Below are 21,544 nucleotides of genomic sequence, written 5' to 3'. Positions count from 1 at the left end.
CAAGATTCGATGGCAAGGCACACTTGGTTATTTACTGCATAGAGGACAGGGTCAGACAAAGCTGTCAGGGAGACCCTCCCATTGAGTCATGAGGTTCAGAAAGGACCCCCAACTTTCTAAACTCCTTCTCAGAGAGTCTGGGTACGGCTGGATCCAATCCTAGTCCCAGACTTGGTCAACGGTTCACGTCTAAAGGATTATATATGCACAATCAATCTTTTATATCGCTTAGCTAAGATTTCAAAGTTTAGCATGCTATTAGTCACTTACTGAGGATCTGTTGAGGCAAAGAATCTCTCAATCTCCAGAAGTAACCTTGAGAGGTGTCGCTGCTCCCTTGAGGGGAGATCCTGGTGTGCAGTCGCTGCTGTGCAGGAGAGCTCAGAGGCCTCTTGGGCTCTTCACTATTCATGGGGGTGAGATGATTGACCTTTAATCATATTTGCACATTGACCACAGCACCAACATTGCTCAAGTTAGCCCTTGGCTGTTGTGTTATCCATCTCCCCAACACCACGTTGAGCCCCAGATGGAGCCATCATGAGTAGAAGCGCCCATTGTGACCACCACAGGTAGTTGTCGCTTGGGCTACAGGAGATAAAGACCAGGTTGGTGCCCAGGGAGGGGGAGCAGACCATCACATATGATTCTATGATTCTGTGTCAGAGCAGAAGGTCCCATGTTGGGGTCTTACAACTCCATCCCCAGCAGGCACATGCCTTCGAGCGAAGCCCTCTCCTCTTCTCAGCAGCAAAAGAGCAGGACTTTGGTTTCACAAATTATCAGCTGTGAAAAATACCTCCAGCAGAATCAGGACCCCCTTAGCGAGACCACATCAGCTCTGGAGAACAGATAACCAGGGAGATGCCGGGGCTGGCAAGCAAGAAGAGCATCACCAGCCATTTCCATGGCACTCTGTGTGCCCCGTTATCAGGCAGCGCCGGGCAGGGGATGGTGGTGTGCGATGAGGCCGCCTGATGCAGGAAGAGTTTGGCAGCACCTTCTCGAATCGAACTCACCTGGCACCACGGGCAGTAATTGGAAAGATTTGTCTTCCTTAAACATTCTGGTTTCAGCAAGATTCGGGAGCGTGGCTGGGAGCTGGAGCCTGCAGCGAGGCTCTCAAGGACTTTGTTTTAAGATAGAAATAGTGTAAATGCTGGAGACTTTCAAGACAGCTGCTGTAAATCTTCTCCATCCCATTGCCAGCATTAACTATTTCATTATTTTTATTAAAAAATCAGATTTCCTATCAGGAAGGCAACCAGCTGAGAGAGAGGGAAAAAACCCATCCCTCCCCAGATCCCCCCTTCCGGGCAGGGAAGATGTAGGAGATAACAAGAAAAACAGATTGAGGGGGACTTTTAGCTCCAGTGTATTCCCTCTTCTGCAGGTTTTGCTGGAGTTTTGGTGCTGGGAGAGGGAAGAGCACGTTTCTGCCCGGGGCCAGGGGTTCTGTAACCAGTTTAAAATTATACCATGGGCTGCGATGCCTTTACCCAGGAGACCTGGAGGCTCTTCAAGCCGCCTGTCCAGAGCAGCATTCAGCTCCCCAGGCGATGCTGCCCACCCCAATCCCCCCTCTCCATAAAGTCATTTTTTAACCTAATTACAACCATTACAGCATACACATACTGCTGCCTCCTCTAATTACCCCATGGGGACTGGACAGGCATCACCCACCTTCTCAAGCCCTCAATGTGCATCTTTTATTCAGAACTCTGATTTAGTCTTTTTTTTTTTTCCTATTAAATCTCTGCATCTGGGGCAGGCACGTGCTGCTTCTTCAATAAATCACGACAAAAGGTGAAAAAGCTCATGAACGTCACCCAGAGGACTAAGTCTGGCCAGTTACTGGGGTCCTAAACCATGTGTTTTACACCGTGAAACATAAATGAAACGATCCTCCAGCTGGAGAAGAATAGAAAGAAAGATAAAGAGAAGGTCGTTTCACATCTCCCAGCTCAGAGCAGCCTCTGTTTTAGTTTGAAGCACTTTTCCCAGCGATAAAAAAATAGGTGTGGAATTGGGCAGAGTTGCCTTCATCCGACGGTGGGAGCCGTGCATCATCTTTGGGACGGGCTTGGGGCTGAAGGGGATTTGTTTGTGGCTGGTTTAGAGGCTCGTGGCTTTATTTGTGGCTCGGTTACTATTCCCTGTGGCCGTGCTCTAATCTATCCCTTTGTGTCCCCATCCCAGTCTGGAAATAAGAGTATTTACTGAGCTTTGCTCCCTGATTTCCTGCCTTTCCAGGTGTGCAACCGCTTAGCACAAGCAAGGACTTGAGTCTTGGTGCCAGGGGGATAAATCCTGTATCCTTATACCGAGAGCTTTCCAAAAGCCCCTTGTCGAAAGCAAACTCTGGCTCCGTGATGGTGCATGATTTCATTAAATCTCCCTTTAAAATTAGCTGTCAGTCTAAAAAAACGAACCAAATCAGTTTTTCTCCTCCTTCTGCAGCGACTGAGCCCTCTGCTTCCTGCAGAGTGACACTTTTAAGATACATTTACCAGTGTGGGAACGTTAATGCAGTAACGATGTCGTGCTGGTTTGCACTGGTAGCATCGTAAAAGGGATTTTGCATGTGTATCGGTCACACCTGCTGAGTCAGCAAAAGCAATTCTGCAAAGGCAATGCCAGCAGTAGGATTCCTCCATAAAAAGTGGGGGTTGTGTTACATAGACAAATCTGGTTCTTTGCTGCGGACTCGTGCCTAAAGGGAGATGTTTTCTTTGTGAAATCTCAGACCGAAGCAATCCCCTGAAGTTTAAGGGGAGCCAGGATTGAGCTCCCCGGAGTGACTCAGGAGGTGGCGCAGCAGAAGGCAACACACGATGGACAGTTGTGATTAAAACAAGAGTGTCTTGATGAAGGAAGGTGGAAAATCAGGGCCACGGAGATGCTGGGAGGGCTGGAGCCCCTCTGCTGGGAGGACAGGCTGAGAGAGCTTGGGGGATTCAGCCTGGAGAAGAGAAGGCTCTGGGGAGACCTTGGAGCCCCTTCCAGTCCCTCAAGGGGCTCCAGGAAAGCTGGGGAGGGACTCTGGATCAGGGAGGAGAGCCATAGGAGGAGGGGGAAGGGTTTGACACTGACAGAGGGGAGTTTGAGATGAGATCTGGGGAAGAACTTCTTTGCTGTGAGGGTGGTGAGAGCCTGGCCCAGGTTGCCCAGAGAAGCTGTGGCTGCCCCATCCCTGGAGGGGTTCAAGGGCAGGTTGGAGGGGGCTTGGAGCACCCTGGTGTGGTGGGAGGTGTCCCTGCCCAGGGCAGGGGGTGGGACTGGATGGGCTTTACGGTCTCTTCCAACCCAAACCATTCTGTGATTCTATGAAAGCATCGTCTCTGGGTGACTTTCCATACACCACAGCAGTGGCCGTGTCTGAACACAACATGAAAGGAGCTAGAGTGGTTTGTATGGCCATGTGAGACCGTAGCTGCTGGTTTTGGGGATTTTCACACCATTTTACACGGGGAGAGCCGGCCGCTGTCCCTGTTGTGCCTTTGAGGGAGAGATGCTCCGGCCGTGCAGGGGAGTGGTTTCCATGGCAATTGCTGAGTCTAATGAATAAGGTTTGTTTTCTCATGAATGGGCAAAACCCTGAGCTGTGCAGGAGCTGGCTTGGGGCACGTTGTGCCGTCACCCTCCAGAGGGGTCCCAAGGGTGGGCAGGACCACCCCGAGTGCCCTTAGCTCCTGCTGCTGCTGGCTTTTGAGGGCTGCACCTCAATTTTTCTCTTTTCCCGGGAATTTTGGGTGAGCCTGGTGCTACAACAAACCTCCCCAGACCTTGTGTTGTGCATGGCCCTGGGGAGGCTGCAAGCCCCTGCACCGGACCACAGCACCAAGGCATGGGTGGACACACTGGAAATTATATTTTGGAGGATTGATCCCCTGGAGAAAGATGAATTCCTCCTGGATTTGGCTTCTTTTAATCCCTTTTTCCCAGCTGGCTTTTAACAGCATCATCGCTGCATCTCAGCAGCATCACTTGAGCCTCTCCCAGAAGGGATGGGATCAGGGAATGTGACTCCCCCAGCTCGGCTGCTCCCTGCTACACCATCGGCACGACGCGTTAGAGAAGATGAAGAGCGCACTAAAAATGGCAATTTCTGCCAACTTGGCAATAAAAATTTAAGAGGCTTCAATTAAGCAACAGGTTCGAAGATGGAGCAATATTGTTTAATAGGGCTCTATTGTGCCTTGGAGACTCATCCCCTCGTAATGCTTGCATGGGACAGAGAGCATCAGCCACCACCAACTGCAGTATCAAAAGTGTAATTACAGAGGCAGGAAAGCGGGACTCGGGGTCTGGCAGCGATCGCTCTGAAGCCCGTATTTCCAAACAGGGTGTAGGCAGTGCCATTTGAAAATTCGGAGTGACTAAATAGTATTTCCTATGTTTCCTAACCCTCGCTCAGAGCATCTTCTCCAACCTACGGTCTTACACATCCTCCTAGAAGAACATTCACTCCTATTTCTTTCTGTTTCCCTTAGTCCCACACACTCTCCCAGTTGATTTCCTCTGGTATATCATCACACTCTTAATGAATTCCACAATAAGAAGCAAACTGGCAGGCAGAGGTGGCCGGGCGCATAGAAAACTTCATTGCACAGGAGCGGTTCAAAGGAGGAGATGCACAAAAACGATTGCACGGCTGTTTTTGTTAGGGCAGCGGAGAGGTTTTGCTTAGAAAACAGCATTAGGAGTGAAGCAGCCTGTTTGTAAAAGGATACAAAAGAAAATAGGTTTGGAGGCGAGCGATGGAAATGAGTCAGGGCCAGAACGTCTGAATGGGGAGAGATTGGAAAGGGCTCACTTAGGAAGGAGGTCAGAGAGAGGACACATCAGGGGTGTAGATGAAATAATGGTCTGGATGCTCCTGCTAACCCTTCCCTGTGTTATACGGATAAGAGGATTTTTTTAAAAATGATAGAAAGCTGCTTGCTGAGGACAGGAGAGCTTCAGAGGGTCCCAGTCCCACCACGCACCCCCCAAATTGGGAACCTCTTTAGGAGTTTGGTCAATATATTATTTTTTTTTTGTTGTTGGTTGGACTCGATGATCTCAAAGGTTCCATCCAACCAAAAATATTCTGTGATTCTGTAATATAGTCCAACAAATACAGCCAACGGTGTCAGGCAGAGTGAGGGGGAACACTTTTACTGGCTGTAGATACGCCAGGGAAGTGACCAGGAGGGAGAGGGCAGAGTTTATTGCCATTTAAGACGGAGGGTACAACTCATTTAGCAGGGAGGTGGAAGTGAGCTGTAGATACAGCAAATACCAGGAGCAGCCGTTCTGGGAGCAAACCTGGGATGAGCTTCTGAAGGGGCTGCCCTGGACTTTTTGGGGGAGCCACAGGAGATTTCAATATTCCTGTTTGATTTGCAAAATCCTTTCCAAGGAAGTGGAGGAGCCTGGAGCTCCAAAAATCATGTTTTTCTTCTGGTGCCCACTCAGCTCCAGCAGCAGGGGACTGGTGGGCTTTATAACTTCCCCGAGCTCTGCGTGGGGGGGACCTTCCAGGTGCTGGAAGGGTTAAGTTCTTGTCCTTAACGACAAATTTTTTGGTGCTTGCATGAAGGGAGCAAATGAGAAGGAACGATGGCGTATCACACCCGGCACAGCAAAGTTAGACAGCAAAGAGACAACTTCCAGCGCCATTAACTGGGGGATGGTGCCAACGAGCTGTGTATAGGCCAAGCTTTTTAAGCATTTTACAAGCTCTAAAGTTGCCTGAGATTGAAATTCTATTAAGTTGATGCTATTTGATGTCTCATTAAAGAGTGGAGGTTTCTGGTTATTAGTTTGGTTGGAGCAAATGCAAACGCACCCCGTCTAGACGTTGCGATGCTCAGGGAGAGGTTTGATCCCTGCTTGCTGGTCACTGCCTGAGGGTTGGTGGCATCAGGTTGGTGGCATCATGTAGGGGAGGCAGGAGAGGGGCTGAGCTGTAGCCCAGAGCCCAGTCGATGCAGGATGCATCCCCAAAGCTGGACTCATCACAGAACCCAGTTACAAACTGGGCTGAAACTGCCCCAACCCCATGCTGGAAACATCTCCAGTGTGTTTCCACATCTTCCCTGTTGCATAAAATTAAACATGCAGAAAAAAACAGAGATACCACTTAAAATAAATTTAAAAAAGCCCTCTCTGGCCGCAGACAGATGCTGGCAGTTACCGGGAGGGCTCAGTGCCAAGAGTGGCGAGCGAGGGGCAGGAGCGTGGGCAGGACAAGGGGCTGTGGCAGGGAGGAGGCTGAGCCCAATGGCCCCTGCCGCTGCTGTCTGCGTCCCCCGTCCCCCCCCCCCGCCCCGTTTGCCGAGAGCAGCCTGTCCTTTCCCTGCGTTTTGGGCAAGCGAGATCCATCCTGCTTCTGAGGAGACAAGTCAATTTGCTTCTTTTCCTTTTCGGCGCCTGCCAGTTCATAACTGGTTGTCGGAATCCCCAATAGCCAGGATCAAGAGAATTTAAAAAGCATTCAGTTAATTAAGTAAGTATTAATGATTGTGGAAGCATGAGGACGCAAGTTTGTCAACCTCAATTAGAGGCTGCAGCTGAATTTCTGTAAGTGTGAAAGCGCATGGTGCCGGGGAGGGGTGTGTGCCCTTGGAAAGCAGCAAAATTAGAGCTCAGCGCTGCTCTCCTGCAGGAACCGATGGCAGAAACAATCCCTGCTGCCTTTACCTCTGCTTTTCCTTTTGCTTTTAGGGGTATTTTTCCCCTCTAGCTTCAAAGAAAAGTGGTTTGTCTTTGGTGGTAGCAGAGCAGGTTGGAGGGGAGCAGCTCAGCATCCTTGGGCAGCCTCTGCCGGTCCAGCGCCGGAGCCCTCCCGCTGACCTCAAATTAGCATCATCTGGAAGAAGGAAAAGCCATTGTCTCAAGAGGAGGAGACCTGTGCATGGCTGCGCACTGCCCAGGAGGGGCTGCAGGGGAGAGGAATCAAATCCAATTAGCGTCTCTCCCGTTAATCTTGTTTACCTGGTCTGTGGGATGGCTCCTGTTTGCTGGCCAGCAAGGGGGGCTTGGCTCCCTGGTCTGCTCTTCCAGCAGCCTCGGTAGCATTGTGGGCAGGAAATTCAGATGTCAAATCACAGAATCACAGGATGGTAGGGGTTAGAAGGGACCTTTGGAGATGATCTAGTCTCCAAATGTATAAAATAAGTTGCTTAGGCAGCTCTCTGGGGCCAAGCGCTTCAGAGGTGAAGGCTTTGATTGAGGTTGCAGCCCCATTTTGGCGAGGAGGGGGTCAAGGAGGGATGCTTTTGTGGATGGGATCACCATCGCATTAACCCCAGGGCTTGCAGGGCACCGGGACTCCTGTGCTGAGGCAGGAGAGGCAAGGGGAGCATGGATGGGGCTGGTCCGCAGGGCATGAAGCCACAGGGGCTGGAGAGAAGAACCTTGGGATCCTGCTCCATTGGCCAGTTTGGCCCTTTGATTTGAGTCTTTCACTGCAAGGTGCACTGTTTGATGGGTAAAACCATACCCGGCTCTGGGGCTGGATCGTCTCTTTGAAGGATAAGGGGGAGCATTTGAGAGGATGCAACCCAGCGGTCCTGGCAGTCCTGCCTTGTACCTGCGAGCGATGCTGCTGTGGCTCTGAACACAGACAGTAACAGCAGCTGCCTCCAGAGATAATTGGAAATAAAAGGTCAGGACAAGAGCTGACTACATCACAAGCATAGTACATTGGTGTCAGCTCACCAAAACCATCTGGGAAAGGCAAAGGGAGCTTTCCCTGGAACCAAATTACCTTCGGATGTTGAGGCAGGGTGTGGGAAACGTGGCTCCCCTATTCTCTGCTGAGCCCCGTCCCTAATGATGTGCCTTTTCTCTCCGGAGAGGTCCCGCAGCCATATCTGACTGCTGATCAGTCGAGAGCTCACTTCTGATTACAAATTACAGAGCGAGAAAGAAGCAACGAGTCTTTCAAGCTGTAATTACGATGGAGGCTCCAGGTAATAGCCCTTGATGAGCCCCTTGGAGAGAGAAGAGTTCATTGACTTGCTCAAGGGAGGGAGGGTCCAACCCTGCCAGCCCAGGGAGATTTGTCTCGAAAATCTTGCCAGAAGGAAGAAGCAGAGATTTGACCCTCATACTTCCAATGAACCTTGAACTTTTCCTGCAGCGCAGCTTCCCACCAAGCTGGTGATGGAGGGGGAAGCGCTCAGATTCCCAGTGCCGGTCCCCCAGGTGTGGGAGATGCTCCAGGTACAGCCGCCGCATCTCGGGGCTCTGCTCAGAGCTGTAGCCAGCAGCGAGAAATCCCTGCCCAGTGATATAGATATGGTAGGGGTTATAAAAAGGTATATTAATATATAGGTATATTAATCCTGACCTATAAAGAGGTAGGGATTAATATACCACAAGGCACCACCAAGGGTGCCTATGATGCGCCCCACAGGGCTGTGCTCCATGGCCAGGAGCGTCACTGGGGAAATTTCCTTCAAAAAATAAAAATTGGAGCTTTCCTGGAGTCTCCTGTGAGTCCCAGACACCACGTGCTTTTCTCCAAACCAGGGAAGGTCTTTATACTACAGAGCAAGAAAACATCCACTGGGGTTAAATGCACCCAGAAGCTTTTTTTGCTCATAAGTATCAGCGATTCAGAGAGTGGTGGGGAGAGAAAAACCTTGGTATTTGGCAGGGGACATGTGTTGCACCTAGGGTGGATATTAGGAAAAATTTCTTCACTGAAAGGGTTATCAAACACTGGAAGAGGCTGCCCAGGGCAGTGGTGGAGTCACCATCCCTGGAGGTATTTAAAAGCCGGGCAGATGTGGTGCTGAGGGACATGTGTTAGTGGTGGTTTGGGCAGTGTTGGGTTGATGGTTGGACTTGATGATCTGAAAGGTTCCTTCCAACCTGGATGATTCTATGATTCTGTGATTGTATTCCTGCGTGTTTAGGAAGCCAGAGAAAAGTGAGTTCCACTTGCACACTTGTGCGTGCACGTGGGATTGTGTGTGCAGCGAGGCAGCAAATCCCCAAGGAACGCCACGCTTTTGGGGAGATGCAAACCAGCTTTGTTTCGCGATATGGGGGTAGTCGGTGCTCGTGATCCTGGCCATAACTCTGTTAATGAAGTTGCATCGATTGGGGTTTAATTAATCATTCAGCCCATGCACCTCCTGCAGATGCCGTGCCAGTTCACGAGCGCCGTGGCTCAAATCCAGCGCTGGCTGAGCAAAACAAGTGTGTAAGCTAAATACCTGGTCACGACTCCCATCGTTTTCTGATCCCGTCACCTACATTCAGAATAAAATTTAAAGGGCTTAAAAGATTTGTGTGTAGCTGTGCTTGGAAAGGAGCTGATACCATCTGAGACCGCGGTTATTTATTCTCCTTTATCATACAACGTGCAACATATGGGTCCCTTTCTCCGCCACGGATGACTAAATGATGGCATCTGGCACTCTATTATATTGCAAGTGTAAAGCGAATGAGAAAAGATCCCCTTCAAGCAGCACTTTGCTATTGTCACAGAGCCGCTCTTGATATTTTCATTCCAAGGTGCTGCTTTGCTGACTTTCAAAACCATCCTCTTCAGAGCCAGGCCTGGTTCTCAGAGGATGCCGAGATTGTGGGAAACTGCTTTTTTTTCCTCCCTTTAATGCCTCAGCTGGTCCCCACAGATGGGATCCCTCCATCACCTGCTGCATCTTTGCACCCCATCTGGATATTGTCTGCTCTTCTGCTCGGCCCCGCTGAGCGCGGAGACCGGTGTGTGTCGCTCCTGGCAGCGGAACGGCTCTTGCTGCTGTTGCTTTTCAGAGCAGCTTGAGCAGCAGGAGGGATTGGGGCAGATTTTGGGGGTGCCAGAGCTCGCATCCCACCACGAGCAGCCCAGGCACCTATAGGCGATGCTGGCGCTGGCAGGCACAGCATCCTGCCAAGGTGCTGAACATCACCGTGTTTTGTGTCTCGTTGGCACTTGAAAGTTGGGTTGATGCTCACAGGAGAAGGGGAAGGGAGCTGGTGATTCCTTCCATCCCTGGCTGGTGGAGGGTCCAGAGCCAAAGAGGTGTTCACCATCACCTGGAGCCCCCCTTCACCCTTGTGCAGGCAGGTCTGAGCTTTTCTGGGCTCTAGCCTTGGGGTCATGCAAGGGAAGACCTTGCACAACCATCTAGCTCATCATGGGGAGGACCTGTGGCTCATCCAGAAGATGAGTATGCCACAGGGCTGCCATGGCCATGGTTCCAGCTGGTCCCGTAAAGCCTGGGACAGCCTGTTGGGGACAGAACTAACTGGGAACCAGTATAATGCCCGTAGGTGCAGCAAGCAAAGTGCTGGAATAAGCAAAGCTCCTCTGGGTTCCTGGATGGGAACTGTTCACAGTGAAATTGTTCCTAGAGAAGAAATTACCTTGGCTTGGCTGAGTTGAGAGCTTCTTCAGCCCCAGAGGGCAGGGTCACCCTCTGAAGCCTGGCATCTTCCCCAGACTCTCCTTTAGCTTCCAGACTTCGTGCCCCTCCAAGGCAGATTGTTGCCATACCCAACAGTCCTGACCACAAGATGTGTTCTTCCTAACATCTCATCCTTCTCTTCCTGGCTGCAATTTAAGCCCATTCCGGGGTTTTAACGTCTGAGTGGTCCATAAGTCAAAGCCATGGGGAGTTTCACCAGCACTGCAGGCTGGTGCACAAGGTGAACATCTTTTCACAGGGTGCTTTGGAGACCTGGAGCTCTGTTCCCGCAGGAGATCTCATGGGGCAGACCTAGAGCAGAGCATGGGCTCCAAACGGCTCACACTCCAGTAGTTTTGTCATAGTTACCCCAGGTCCGTGCCTGAAGGATTCATGGGGTTGTTTTTTTATCCTACAGCATCTGCTTCCACTTCGTGGGACATCTCTTTTCTTCTCCCTTTCCCACTGATCTCCAGAAGAAACCCAAAACAAGCACCCCAGAGCCTTGCCATTAAGTCCTAGGCTCATAGTCCATCAACATATGTTTACATATTTATTTTAGGATGTGATTAATGTTACTACATTTCTTAAAGGAATGTTTTTGTTCAGCCAACGCGCTTTGCCAGCACAAAACGTTCTGTGTTTGGAGCAAAGCACCGCAAATTGGACGCTGCTTTAAAACACAAAGAAGGAGGGGTTTGGGGAATGCGATTTTCTGCTCTCTAGCAAAGAGTTGTGCAGAGCATTTAGCAAAGATAAAGACAAAGGGGAAAGGCTGCCAATCTGCAGACAGATGAGGAACAAGGTAGATTTGGCCGTCGGGGCCAGAGAGTGACTTTTCTTTCCTCCAGCATATTCTGGGCTCTGAATTAAGGTTTCTGTGGTGGATTATGGAGTCCTGCTTAGCTTATCTTTGGATTTGTGTTAAATGAAGTGGTAACAGCAGAAGGTTTGCATTGCTCTAGCACTGAGCAGAGCAACTCCTGAGCCTCACGTGAGGTGCTATGCAAACTGGGGAGAAGAAGACAGTTCCTCATCATCATGGGGGGCCAGGAGAGCAGATAACATGTATCTCACTCCATGGGGCTCTCCCTGAGCATGAGTGTTTGGAAAAGGACATGACTGACTTCATTGTCTTCTCCAAGGCTGCAGTGAGGTACTGCTCTGCAGCCTGGCGCCATCTCCCATGGCAGCACCACTCTGAGCACAACCACCCCTCCATGGGGAGCTCCAGGTTTGGAGGCTCTGTATGGCGTCAGCACGCCCTTTCCTTGGCATTTTTCACCTTCTGCAGCAATCTCTAGTTGTTGAACTGCTCCTGGTTCTTTCCATGTGCTTCCCAAGTCCCTGGCCCTCTCTGAGGGTTGTGATCTGCCGCATTTTTCATCAACAAGAAAAGCGCCCGAAGAAGGGAACGGTGCAAATGTGGCAGCTTTGCTGACACCAGAGTGATCATAACCATTCCCAGGATCTCACTGCCACCCCTTTCTGCTCCTCAGTGTCACCAGCGCTGTCTGTGTTGTCCCCATAAGTGGCACAGAGTGGGGCAGTTTGGAGGTTAGAGTAAGCTGGAGATGGAAGCTGCCCATGGGGCAGCAATGTGCCCTTGTGGCCAAGAAGGTCAATGGTCTCCTGGGGGGGATTAAGAAGAGCGTGGCCAGCAGGTGGAGCGAGGTCATCCTCCCCCTCTGCTCTGCCCTGGTAAGGCCACATCTGGAGCACTGGCTCCAGTTCTGGGCCCCCCAGTTCCAGAAGGACAGGGAACTGCTGGAGAGAGTCCAGCAGAGGTGACGAGGATGATGAGGGACTGGAGCATCTTTCTGCTGAGGAAAGGCTGAGGGACCTGGGGCTGTTCAGCTGGAGAAGAGCAGACTGAAAGGGGGCCTCATCCATGCTGAGCAATAGCTAAAGGGCGGATGGCAAGAGGATGGGGTCAGACTCTTCTCAGTGATGCCCGATGACAGGACAAGGGGCAACGGGCACAAACTGGGACACAGAAAGCTCCATCAGAACATGAGGAGGAACTTCTTTCCTGTGAGGGTGGCAGGGACCTGGAAGAGGCTGCCCAGAGAGGTGGTGGAGTCTCCTTCTTTGGAGACATTCAAACCCTGCCTGGACACGTTCCTGTATATCCTGCTCTGGGTGACACTGCTGTGGCAGGGGGTTGGACTGGATGATCTCCAGAGGTCCCTTCCAACCCCTGCCAGTCTGTGATTCTGTGACACACCGGTGCCAACAACCCTATGTTTGCTCTCACCAAAGTTGGAGATGATTTGTAGGTTGGAGCCTCCCCTTCGGTCCCTGCATGGGCAGGATTTTCCCAGTGGTGCAAGAAAGACCACAGAGCTGGTCTTGGAGAACCTCTGGTGCTGCACATCTCCAATGCACCATCCTGCTGTGGCTCTACGCCCAGAGATGCTGCGTTGGAGGGATGCGGCAGAGCAGCTCTGGAGCAGAAGAGCTTGCTAAAGACTCTAACTTGGCCAAAGTCATGCTGTGGCCTTCCCTTGCAGCAGCACCGCTTGGTCCCTTCCTTAAAAACATCATTAAAATTGTGCTCAGAGGGTGTCCTCTGTGGCAAGAGGAGGGAGATGCTGTGCCCCGCTCCTCGCTGCCGGTCCCAGGCGTCCCCTGACACCCCGCTCCTCCCTCTCTTGCAGCTGACGTACCTGCCTCCGCCGTGGGGTGAATGTCGCTCGTCGGATATGGGCTTAGACTTCTTTCCCGTTTACAGTATCACGGCTTGCAGGATCGACTGCGAGACCCGGTATATTGTGGAAAACTGCAACTGCAAAATGGTTCACATGCCAGGTCAGTGTGCTGGGGAGGGGGGGTTGTGGGGACCCCCTCCCTCCATCCAGCCTGGGTCATTATTAGGGGTTAATGAGCTGGAAAGGGACCAGGGATTGAATTAGCTGGGAACACCTTTCCCTAAGGAAAGAAAGGTGCTAATAACCTTTGCAAAAGGCCCTGAAATAGGGGCAGGACGTGGCAGAGGGACATGGGTCTGATTTCCCCATATTTAGCCACAGTTAACAGCCCTGGGTGGTATTTCCAGCAGCCCCCCCACCTCAGTTTACAAGAGAAGGCCCCCGTGGCTGGCAGAGGTCGGGGAGATGCTGGGTGCCCCCAGCATCTGGGTTCACTTTGCTTAAGGGAGGTCCTTGTGGTCCCCGTGGAGAGCCCAGCAGTCCCCAGTTCCCTTGCAGCAGCAGTGGCTGGTGCCCACTGATGGATGGGGATCCATCCACACTATGGAGTGATAGGACAAGGGATAACAGTTTTAAACTGGAAGAGGGGAGATTTAGATTAGATATTAGGGAAAATTTCTTTGCTGTGAGGGTGGTGAGAGCCTGGCCCAGGTTGCCCAGAGAAGCTGTGGCTGCCCCATCCCTGGAGGGGTTCAAGGCCAGGTTGGACGGGGGCTTTGAGCAACCTGGTGTGGTGGGAGGTGTCCCTGCCCAGGGCAGGGGGTGGCACTGGGTGGGCTTTAAGGTCCCTTCCCAACCAAACTATTCTATGATTCTGCATGTCCTTTCCCTGCAGGGGATGCACCCTTCTGTACCCCAGAGCAGTATAAGGAATGCGCAGAGCCTGCACTTGGTGAGTACCAGGAGATATCTCTGGGTACCATAGCTGTCCCAGGCTGGCAGGACTGGGGTGATCTAGAGCAGCTGCAACCCAGCAATGGGGTTTGATGAGACCCAACTTGTTGGGAAGGTCTAGGTGCACCCTGGGATAAAGTTTCTTCTGGTTCTACATGGGGCATGTGGCTCCACCAGTGCAGAAACCGTCAGGATAACGGGCACCTCAGGATATGTAGGAGGGGAGCACCTCTGGGTCTAGGTTTGGGAGGGAGGGACCCATTCCAGGTCTGGATTTAGGAGACTCAATCACCACATGTTCCCCCAGCAGATGCTGGTAACAGAGTGTAGCCTCCAGCAAAAGGCCTCTCCAAGATGGTGGGGATGGCTGCGCAATGGACTGGCAGAGAAATGGCCAGGTCTGGGTTTCCTGCAGCTCTTCTGATATGTGACTCCTTGGCCCCTCTCTGGTTGGCATGACCTCTGCTGTGTGTCCCTGACTCCATGAGATCTAACTTTGTCACCTTCTCCAGGTTTGCTTGCTGAAAAGGACAGCAATTACTGCATCTGCAGGACACCCTGTAACCTGACCAGGTACAACAAAGAGCTCTCCATGGTCAAGATCCCCAGCAAGACTTCAGCCAAGTACCTGGAGAAGAAGTTCAACAAGTCGGAAAAATATATCTCGTGAGTGCTGCAGAAAACAGATCTCCTTTGCTTTATGGGGGGAAAGTATAAAACCCTGTCGGGAGTTTATCCCAGCTCATGCTAAGACCAGACCTTGCCAATGCCTCTATCACTAAACAGAGATATGTCCTTCATGGAGGGTTAGTGTGAAACCCTTGAAGAGATGAGATGTAGGTTGCTTTCATCTCAGTAGACCTGTTTCAGGACAACTATATAGTCCTTCCCTGGCCTTGTCTCCCTGAGCATACCCCATACTCACCCCAAAAAAAGTGCAAAACCTCCTCTTATTTTGATAGGGAAGCCCAGTCTTGCTGGCCCTGTCTGAGATAAGGGTACTCTACCTAAGTCTGGGCTGTGGACATCAGGCAACCACTGTCTTGGACCTCTCCTAGTGCTAGGCACGTTATTGTGGAGGCAGCAAGAGTTATTCCATGTTAAGCATCCTTTGGACTCTTGCTGTTACCATCAGTGAGATCCAGAGTTCAGATCCTGAGAGATCTTGGGGAACCATTTTCCAGCTTCTGCTAAGGCTGCCAGAGTCCTGTCAGTGCCCTATGGTCTTGGTCTCCAGGTGGTCCAAGTGTCTATGGGTTGCTGAGGTCCCAGACAGTCCAGATAGGGAGAGACCTAAAGCCCCAAGTCCCTTTGTTTTTTTCTTGTCCCAAAGCACAAAAGGCCACCAGTGGCTGATGGGGTGATGCTGTTGTCCTCTTTCTACAGAGAGAATATTCTTGTGCTGGACATATTTTTTGAAGCACTCAACTATGAGACAATTGAACAGAAGAAAGCCTATGAAGTGGCAGCCTTACTTGGTAAGGAGAGACCGGGGGGTGCATTTTGGAGTCCGTGTGTGTTTATGGGACAGACAGATGCCACGAGTGGGTGCACAGGTTACGTGCATTCCCACGAAATCCCAGCAAGATCCAGCCACAGCTTTCCATTTTCCTTCCAACAGCAAGCAGGGAAATGTCCCAGGGACCAGTGTCTGTGTGTCACCCATGAAAGGTTAACATGAGCTGCTCCATCTCAGCTTGCTACCAGGGCCCTATTATTTGGAAATCCTGGGGCTGAGCGGGTGATGGATTGTCTCTGTGGTGCCCCCCATACTGGAACGGTAGTGTGTGGAGGACAGCTCTTAAAACCATCTACCCATCACCTCTTAAATGCTCCTGTGCAGCCTGGCCAGTCAGGACCCTGAGCTCTTTGCCCCACAGCTTGATGGAGAAGGTGGAGGAGTAGTTGGGTTGCTCAGCGTTAAGCTGGGTCAAGCTTTATGGGTGCCAGCTACGGATTTGGGTGCTTGGGACCCATTGGGTCTTCAGGCTGGAGGTGTTTGCTCAGGAGAAGCAAGCATCCTCTGTACCCACACTGAGACACCCCCGATCCCCAAGTCCCTCCTGGGATGCAGGGAGCGATCAGCACCTTTGGTTGAAAGCTGGAATTGGGACATCCCATCGGGCCGGACACTGCAAGCCTGCCCCAGGACAGGGGAGACTGCAGGGAGGAAAGCTCCCCTTGCCCCTTGGGTGCCCCAATGTCACCCTGCAGTGGTAGTTCTGCAAAATGTACATGCCATGACCCCTTCGGCACTTGCTGTGGGTTCCCCAGTGCTTTGGGCAGAGTCTCATCTCCCCCCCAGTCCTCAGCCTCTTTTGAACCAGTACTTTGCCCCAAAGCACCTTTTTTCCTCTCTTTCTTCTGTTTCCGTCTCATGGACATCCACAGCAAAGGTCCTGGTAGCTCCTCCGCCGACGGGTGCCTTCACTCTGGGGAGCAACACAGTTGAACCATGGGTGTTTTGCAGCAAAATCTGTGAGATTTTGGCTTCCCTGAAGGACATGCTTTGTCAGAGCAGAGCATCTCATGTCAGGAGTCATCTTCCCAGCAGATCCCTGGACGTCTCCTCTCCCTACAGTGCCTCCTCTGCAGCCCTTCCCCAGCCCTGGGGGACTGGAGGACTTGAGCAGAGACAGCTTTGAGATGCTCCCCCCAAAAAAAGCAGGCCATTTTCCCGCTCCCTTTCCTCTCTTTGGCAGGTTCAGGTTTTTTTTCTTGGCTCCAGGGAACATTATTTACTTCTTCTCCAGCATCTCTCTCCTTCCCCCGCCCAGTTTGGGAATTGGGCTTTGGGATTCCTGGGACGCAGCCTGCTGTCTGCCTCTGACAGATGGCTGCCTTGCACGCCAGCGTGTGGTACCGCATCCTCATCAGGCTTCCAGCTGATGGCCTCGTTAGCAGGAGAAACACTTTGGTGGCCGGCAGCATCCTTCCTGGGATGCTTTTCACACTGTTGGAGCTGTTGGTGTTTCTGGGGGTGATGCGTTTCCCCACTCTCTGGGGACAGCAGCACCCAGGGCCAGCCGCACCATGGTTGCAGGGGTACCTCTAGGAGCGTTTACCCTGGGGGTAAAAGCCACCTGCGTGTTGTTCTCTGTTCCAGGTGACATTGGAGGCCAGATGGGGCTATTTATCGGTGCTAGCATCCTCACTATACTAGAGCTCTTCGATTATATATACGAGGTAAGACCCTCGTGCTTCGCCTTGTTCCTCTGGCGGGGTGTGGGTTTGCCAGCCCTGATACCAGGCTTGGGTGGTTGTGGACCAGGACCCTCCATGCCCAGTGTGCCCGCATGGATTGTTAATGTTAATTAATGATTCTATATGATTAACACTCTGCTATATAGTCGGTCATGGCTATGTAGCATGGTGTGGAGGTCCCTCCATCAGCGGGGAGGGTGGCACTCAGCCATGGCATGGCATAGCCAGGGTCGCTTGGCACCCTCCCTCTGCTAATGAGGCTTCCTTCTCGCTTGGGCTAATTAAGTACCCACCTTCATGTGGCTGTGCTGCTTCTCACCCTGCATCTTGCCCTGCCTAAGGTGTGGTGGCTCCGGGGTGCTGGCTGGGGACCGGCTGCTGTCACTGTCCCCAGTTGGGCTTCTCCCAGCAGCACATCATTACCATCTTCTCATAAAAACTCATTTAATTAATGCCTGAGCCCCAGTCCAGCTGTCAGGTGGGAGAAGCAGCAAGGCCAGACCTTGTACCGCTGCTGGGGAGGTGGAAAAACCGTAGAGCCTGTGCCAGCAGCCCTGGAGCAAAGAACTTTCTAGGAAGCACCCAGAGAAGCTTGAGCGCGGTCCCGTGGCTCCGCAGTGGCCCAGAGCACCTGCTCTGGAGAAAAGTGAAAGACCTCTTTAATGGGAATTAATGCAATAAGCAGTCTGGAGGAGACGTTGCTTTCTGGCAGCCCTCCCTCCTCCTGCCCTCCAGCAGCAGAGTTACGACCCTTGTGTATTTTTAATCTCTTTTTGCCTAAGCAAATTCCCCCGGTGAGTGTCTCAGCCCAGCTCAGCAGCTCACGGGGGATTTCGGCTTTTCCGTGCTGTGGTGTCAGCACCCAACCAAAGCAGGTTGTCACAGCTTTCCTGTGGGCATCATCCCTCCAGCATCCTCCGCCACAGCCCTTGCAAGCGCAGAGGCAAATTCTAGCTTCTGGCTGCACACTCCTGCCATCTGGACTTTTTCCACCCCATTTTTCACCTCAAACAGGTCAAAATAACCCTTCCTGGAGCATCCTCCCCACCAGCCATTGGTTTCCTTCCCAGTCTTCACAGCCACATTTCAGAGGGCTTCATGTTGAGGGCCAGGCTCATGATTTTTGTCTTATAAAAGGGGAAATCGAGGCAGGGAGAGGGGCTGCAGCTGGCTGCGAGCCACCGAGGAGCCACCTCTTCACACCAAGATGACCCCAAGGACCTGAACACTCAAGAATGTGTCCTGTTTTATAGCAGGAAGGACTGAGTTTATGGCTTGGGATATTTTGGAGGAGGATGCAGACACCTATGGAGATGGGCAGTTCCCAGCAAATTTGGCACATCCCAGCCCCGGGTCCTTTGCCCTTGTCCCTGGGAAGGTGCCTCCTGCCAATTCAGTTTTTCTGCCTGTTGCCTGGTGGTTTTAATGCAGTGGCTGTGGGTCCCCTGCACCCAAATACGCGATATCTTATACCTGCATCGCCCAGCACTCCCTGAGACATCCCTGTCTCAGCCCCATGTGGTGATGGGACCGGGGATTTTTAATCCCATGGGATATTGCAGTCGGGGGGTCATCCGTGGCTGTGGCATTAATGTGTGCCAAGCCAGGTGGGTTCACAGGGGCGTCGGGCAACCACCATCTCTGCTCCGAGCTCACTGGGGCAGCTTGAAAACCCTCTTAATGTTATTAAAATTGGGATTCTAGCTTTACGTTTCAAGACAGTCGCTCCCCATCACAGTCCCTTCTGGGCAGCTGTTAGCGCTCGGCGGCATTATTCTGCAATAAAATATATTGAAAATTACAAGCATAAAGCTTATAATGGCTTCGGAGTGCAAACAAACCCTGCGCCTCAGTTTGTGTCTGAGGCTGAATGCACACAATATTTCATTAAAATCGCCTATTCCCAGCTTTCTTGGGGTTCTTTCATAAGAAGGTAATAAGAAACCTCGCAAAGTTTGGATTTTAATTCTCTGTTTAACGCCTTTTTTTGACATCTGCTTATAAAACTTGGCAAATAGTTTCCTCCTGCTGGTTTTTTTTTTTTTTTTTTCTTTTTTTTCTTCTTTTTGGGCAAGCATGGCTTAAGAGAGCATCCTGTCTCCTTGGAGAGGCTGCCTGGGGGTGCACCAGCCGGTTGACCCAGCTATGCCCTGAGCAAGGGTCATCTTCATGGTCACCCGTGACAGATATTTAACCCACTACCGGACAGGGAGAAAAGGAATAAAATGTCTTAAACGATTGCTAGTCTACATGGTTGGTCTAATCTTCTCAGGGTTTCATCGAGGTGGCATTCAACGCTGCTAAAACTCATTGTGTTTTCAACCAAAGCATTTATAAACTGTTTGAGATTGCTGACAAATGGCTACAACTATTCTTTCCTGATGACTTAGTCAAAATCGGATGAAATACTGACCATAGAGATGAGGTTTTTTGCATCGTTGGCTCAGTGCAATCCTCCTCTTGGTCCTGCCCCAGAGCAGAATTGTGCTCCTGGGCTCATCAGGGTCCCAGATCCCCACCACACGTCTCTGTGTGCCAGCCAGCATCTACCTCGCTTCCTTAGGAACTGACCCAATTTTTTCTTGGTTTTAGCTTGCTTTTTTTTTTCTTTCCCACCAGTGGAATTTTTTCAGAAAAATTTCACTTTTCAACCCTATTGGGATTTCCCTGGAAAATACGTTCTTCAGCAGCCGCGGCTGCCAAGGAAATAATGTGACTGTGAAGGGAAACGGCGCTCGCATCACTGACATTTTTCAATAAACCCCCAAATATATTTAAAAAATAGAGTCTTGGGGTTTGGTTTTTTCCATGTGAAGAGTTCAGTTTTGACACGTGGGGTGGTTTTCTCAGTCCTCCAAAACCAGCAAATCTCCTGGGACTGTGGACCCAGCCCCGTTGGGTGAGGCTGCCCCGTGCCTCGGGGATGCCCACCTTAACTCAACCTCCCTCTCTTGCAGCTGATCAAGGAGAAATTATTAGACCTTCTTGGGAAGGAGGAAGAGGAAGGGAGCCATGATGAAAACGTGGTAAGGAGTCCCATTGGGAGAGAGGAGGAAATTTCCCTGCGGTCGGCCCTGTAGGGAGGTGAAGTCGCTCGATACGGACGCAGCGTTTGACCCCCAACTTATTTCCAAAGGATTGATGCTATGGCTTGGCCAAAGAAAGGAGATAGCAGTTGGGGAGGGACAGGGAGCGTCCGGCGGCCCCCGGGGTAACCCTGTCCCCCACTCTCCGTCCGCAGAGCACTTGCGACCCCATGCCAAATCATTCGGAAACCATCAGCCACACTGTGAACGTGCCGCTGCAGGCCACCCTGGGAACGCTGGAGGAGATCGCCTGCTGACACCGACTGACCGCTCCACAGTGCCAACACCTAAGGAAGGAAAACTGCACAGGAAAGCAGGGACCGAGCTCAGGTTTGCAACGGGGGAAAAAAAAAAAAGTATTAAAAAAAATATTAAAAAAAAAAAGGAAGAAAATCGCTATGCATTAAAAAAAAAATAAATATATATATTATATATATACTCTGCCAAAACCAAGCGAGAGGCGCCTTGGACTTGACTTGTGCTGTCCTTTCCTGTGGGGGGGTTGTCTTCAAGATGTGAAGGCAGCAGCTCATTTTTGAACTGTACAAAACAAAGAGACCACCACCACCACCAAAAACAAAACCGAAGCCCCGGCATTTCACATACTGCCAAATGTATAAAGCACTTGCATGCCAGTTCTTTTTATGGCAATATATTCCTATCTGTCTTTATAAGCTCTGTTCCTCTTTACAGTCTCTGATTTTCACTACAAGAAGGAACTCGCGGGCCCAGCCATCCCCTGAAATCACCATTACTAACGTCGTAGGCTGAATTAGAATAAAGAAACAAAAAGTCGCAGCTCTTGGATTCTTCTTAAGTTCTTGTCCTTCGTGTCAGTCTGTGATGAATCTTAAGCTAAGCCAGGGCCCCCGAGGCCGGGCCACCGCCGGGGCTCCTCAGCACTACCAGTCACCCCGAGGTGAGCATCCCTGGACCGGTGGCTCTTGGTGGAACGTCCCCCCCGGCTGCTGTGTCGTGCTCCTCCGTCTGCAGTGCCTGGATAGTCCGTCTGGGGTGGCGGGTGGGCACGGGGCGGTGGGTTTCTTTATTATTTTTTTTTATTATTTTTTAAAACTTTTTTTAATTTTTTAATTTTTTTTTTCCCGTTAATGGATTCTGTGCTTTCTCCTCGTTCTCATGACTGATATTAAAGCTGGTCTTGTGGAAATGGCCGGGCTGTGTCATTTCTGCCTTGGAGCTCCCAGCACAGCCTCGGCACGGGGCGAGGGGCAGGCGC

The 21,544-nt window shown here is 51.3% G+C and overlaps 1 protein-coding gene across 1 annotated transcript in view; it reads left to right on the top strand.

Moving 5' to 3' along the window:
- Window positions 1-20,651, top strand: part of LOC141474642 (acid-sensing ion channel 2-like) — a 109,655-nt gene extending 89,004 nt beyond the window's left edge. Inside the window, 7 exon segments of the mRNA XM_074162633.1 lie at window positions 13,073-13,223; window positions 13,959-14,015; window positions 14,530-14,683; window positions 15,404-15,495; window positions 17,124-17,203; window positions 20,179-20,247; window positions 20,463-20,651. Coding sequence (XP_074018734.1) covers window positions 13,073-13,223; window positions 13,959-14,015; window positions 14,530-14,683; window positions 15,404-15,495; window positions 17,124-17,203; window positions 20,179-20,247; window positions 20,463-20,564 — 705 coding nt within the window. The 3' untranslated portion in view covers window positions 20,565-20,651.
- The last annotated feature ends 893 nt before the right edge of the window (window positions 20,652-21,544 follow it).

The sequence above is a fragment of the Numenius arquata genome, chromosome 23 (assembly GCF_964106895.1).
Source record: "Numenius arquata chromosome 23, bNumArq3.hap1.1, whole genome shotgun sequence".
NCBI lineage: Eukaryota > Metazoa > Chordata > Aves > Charadriiformes > Scolopacidae > Numenius > Numenius arquata.
The sequence above is the reverse complement of the archived record's forward strand: the minus strand, read 5'-3'. Positions and strand labels throughout refer to the sequence as shown.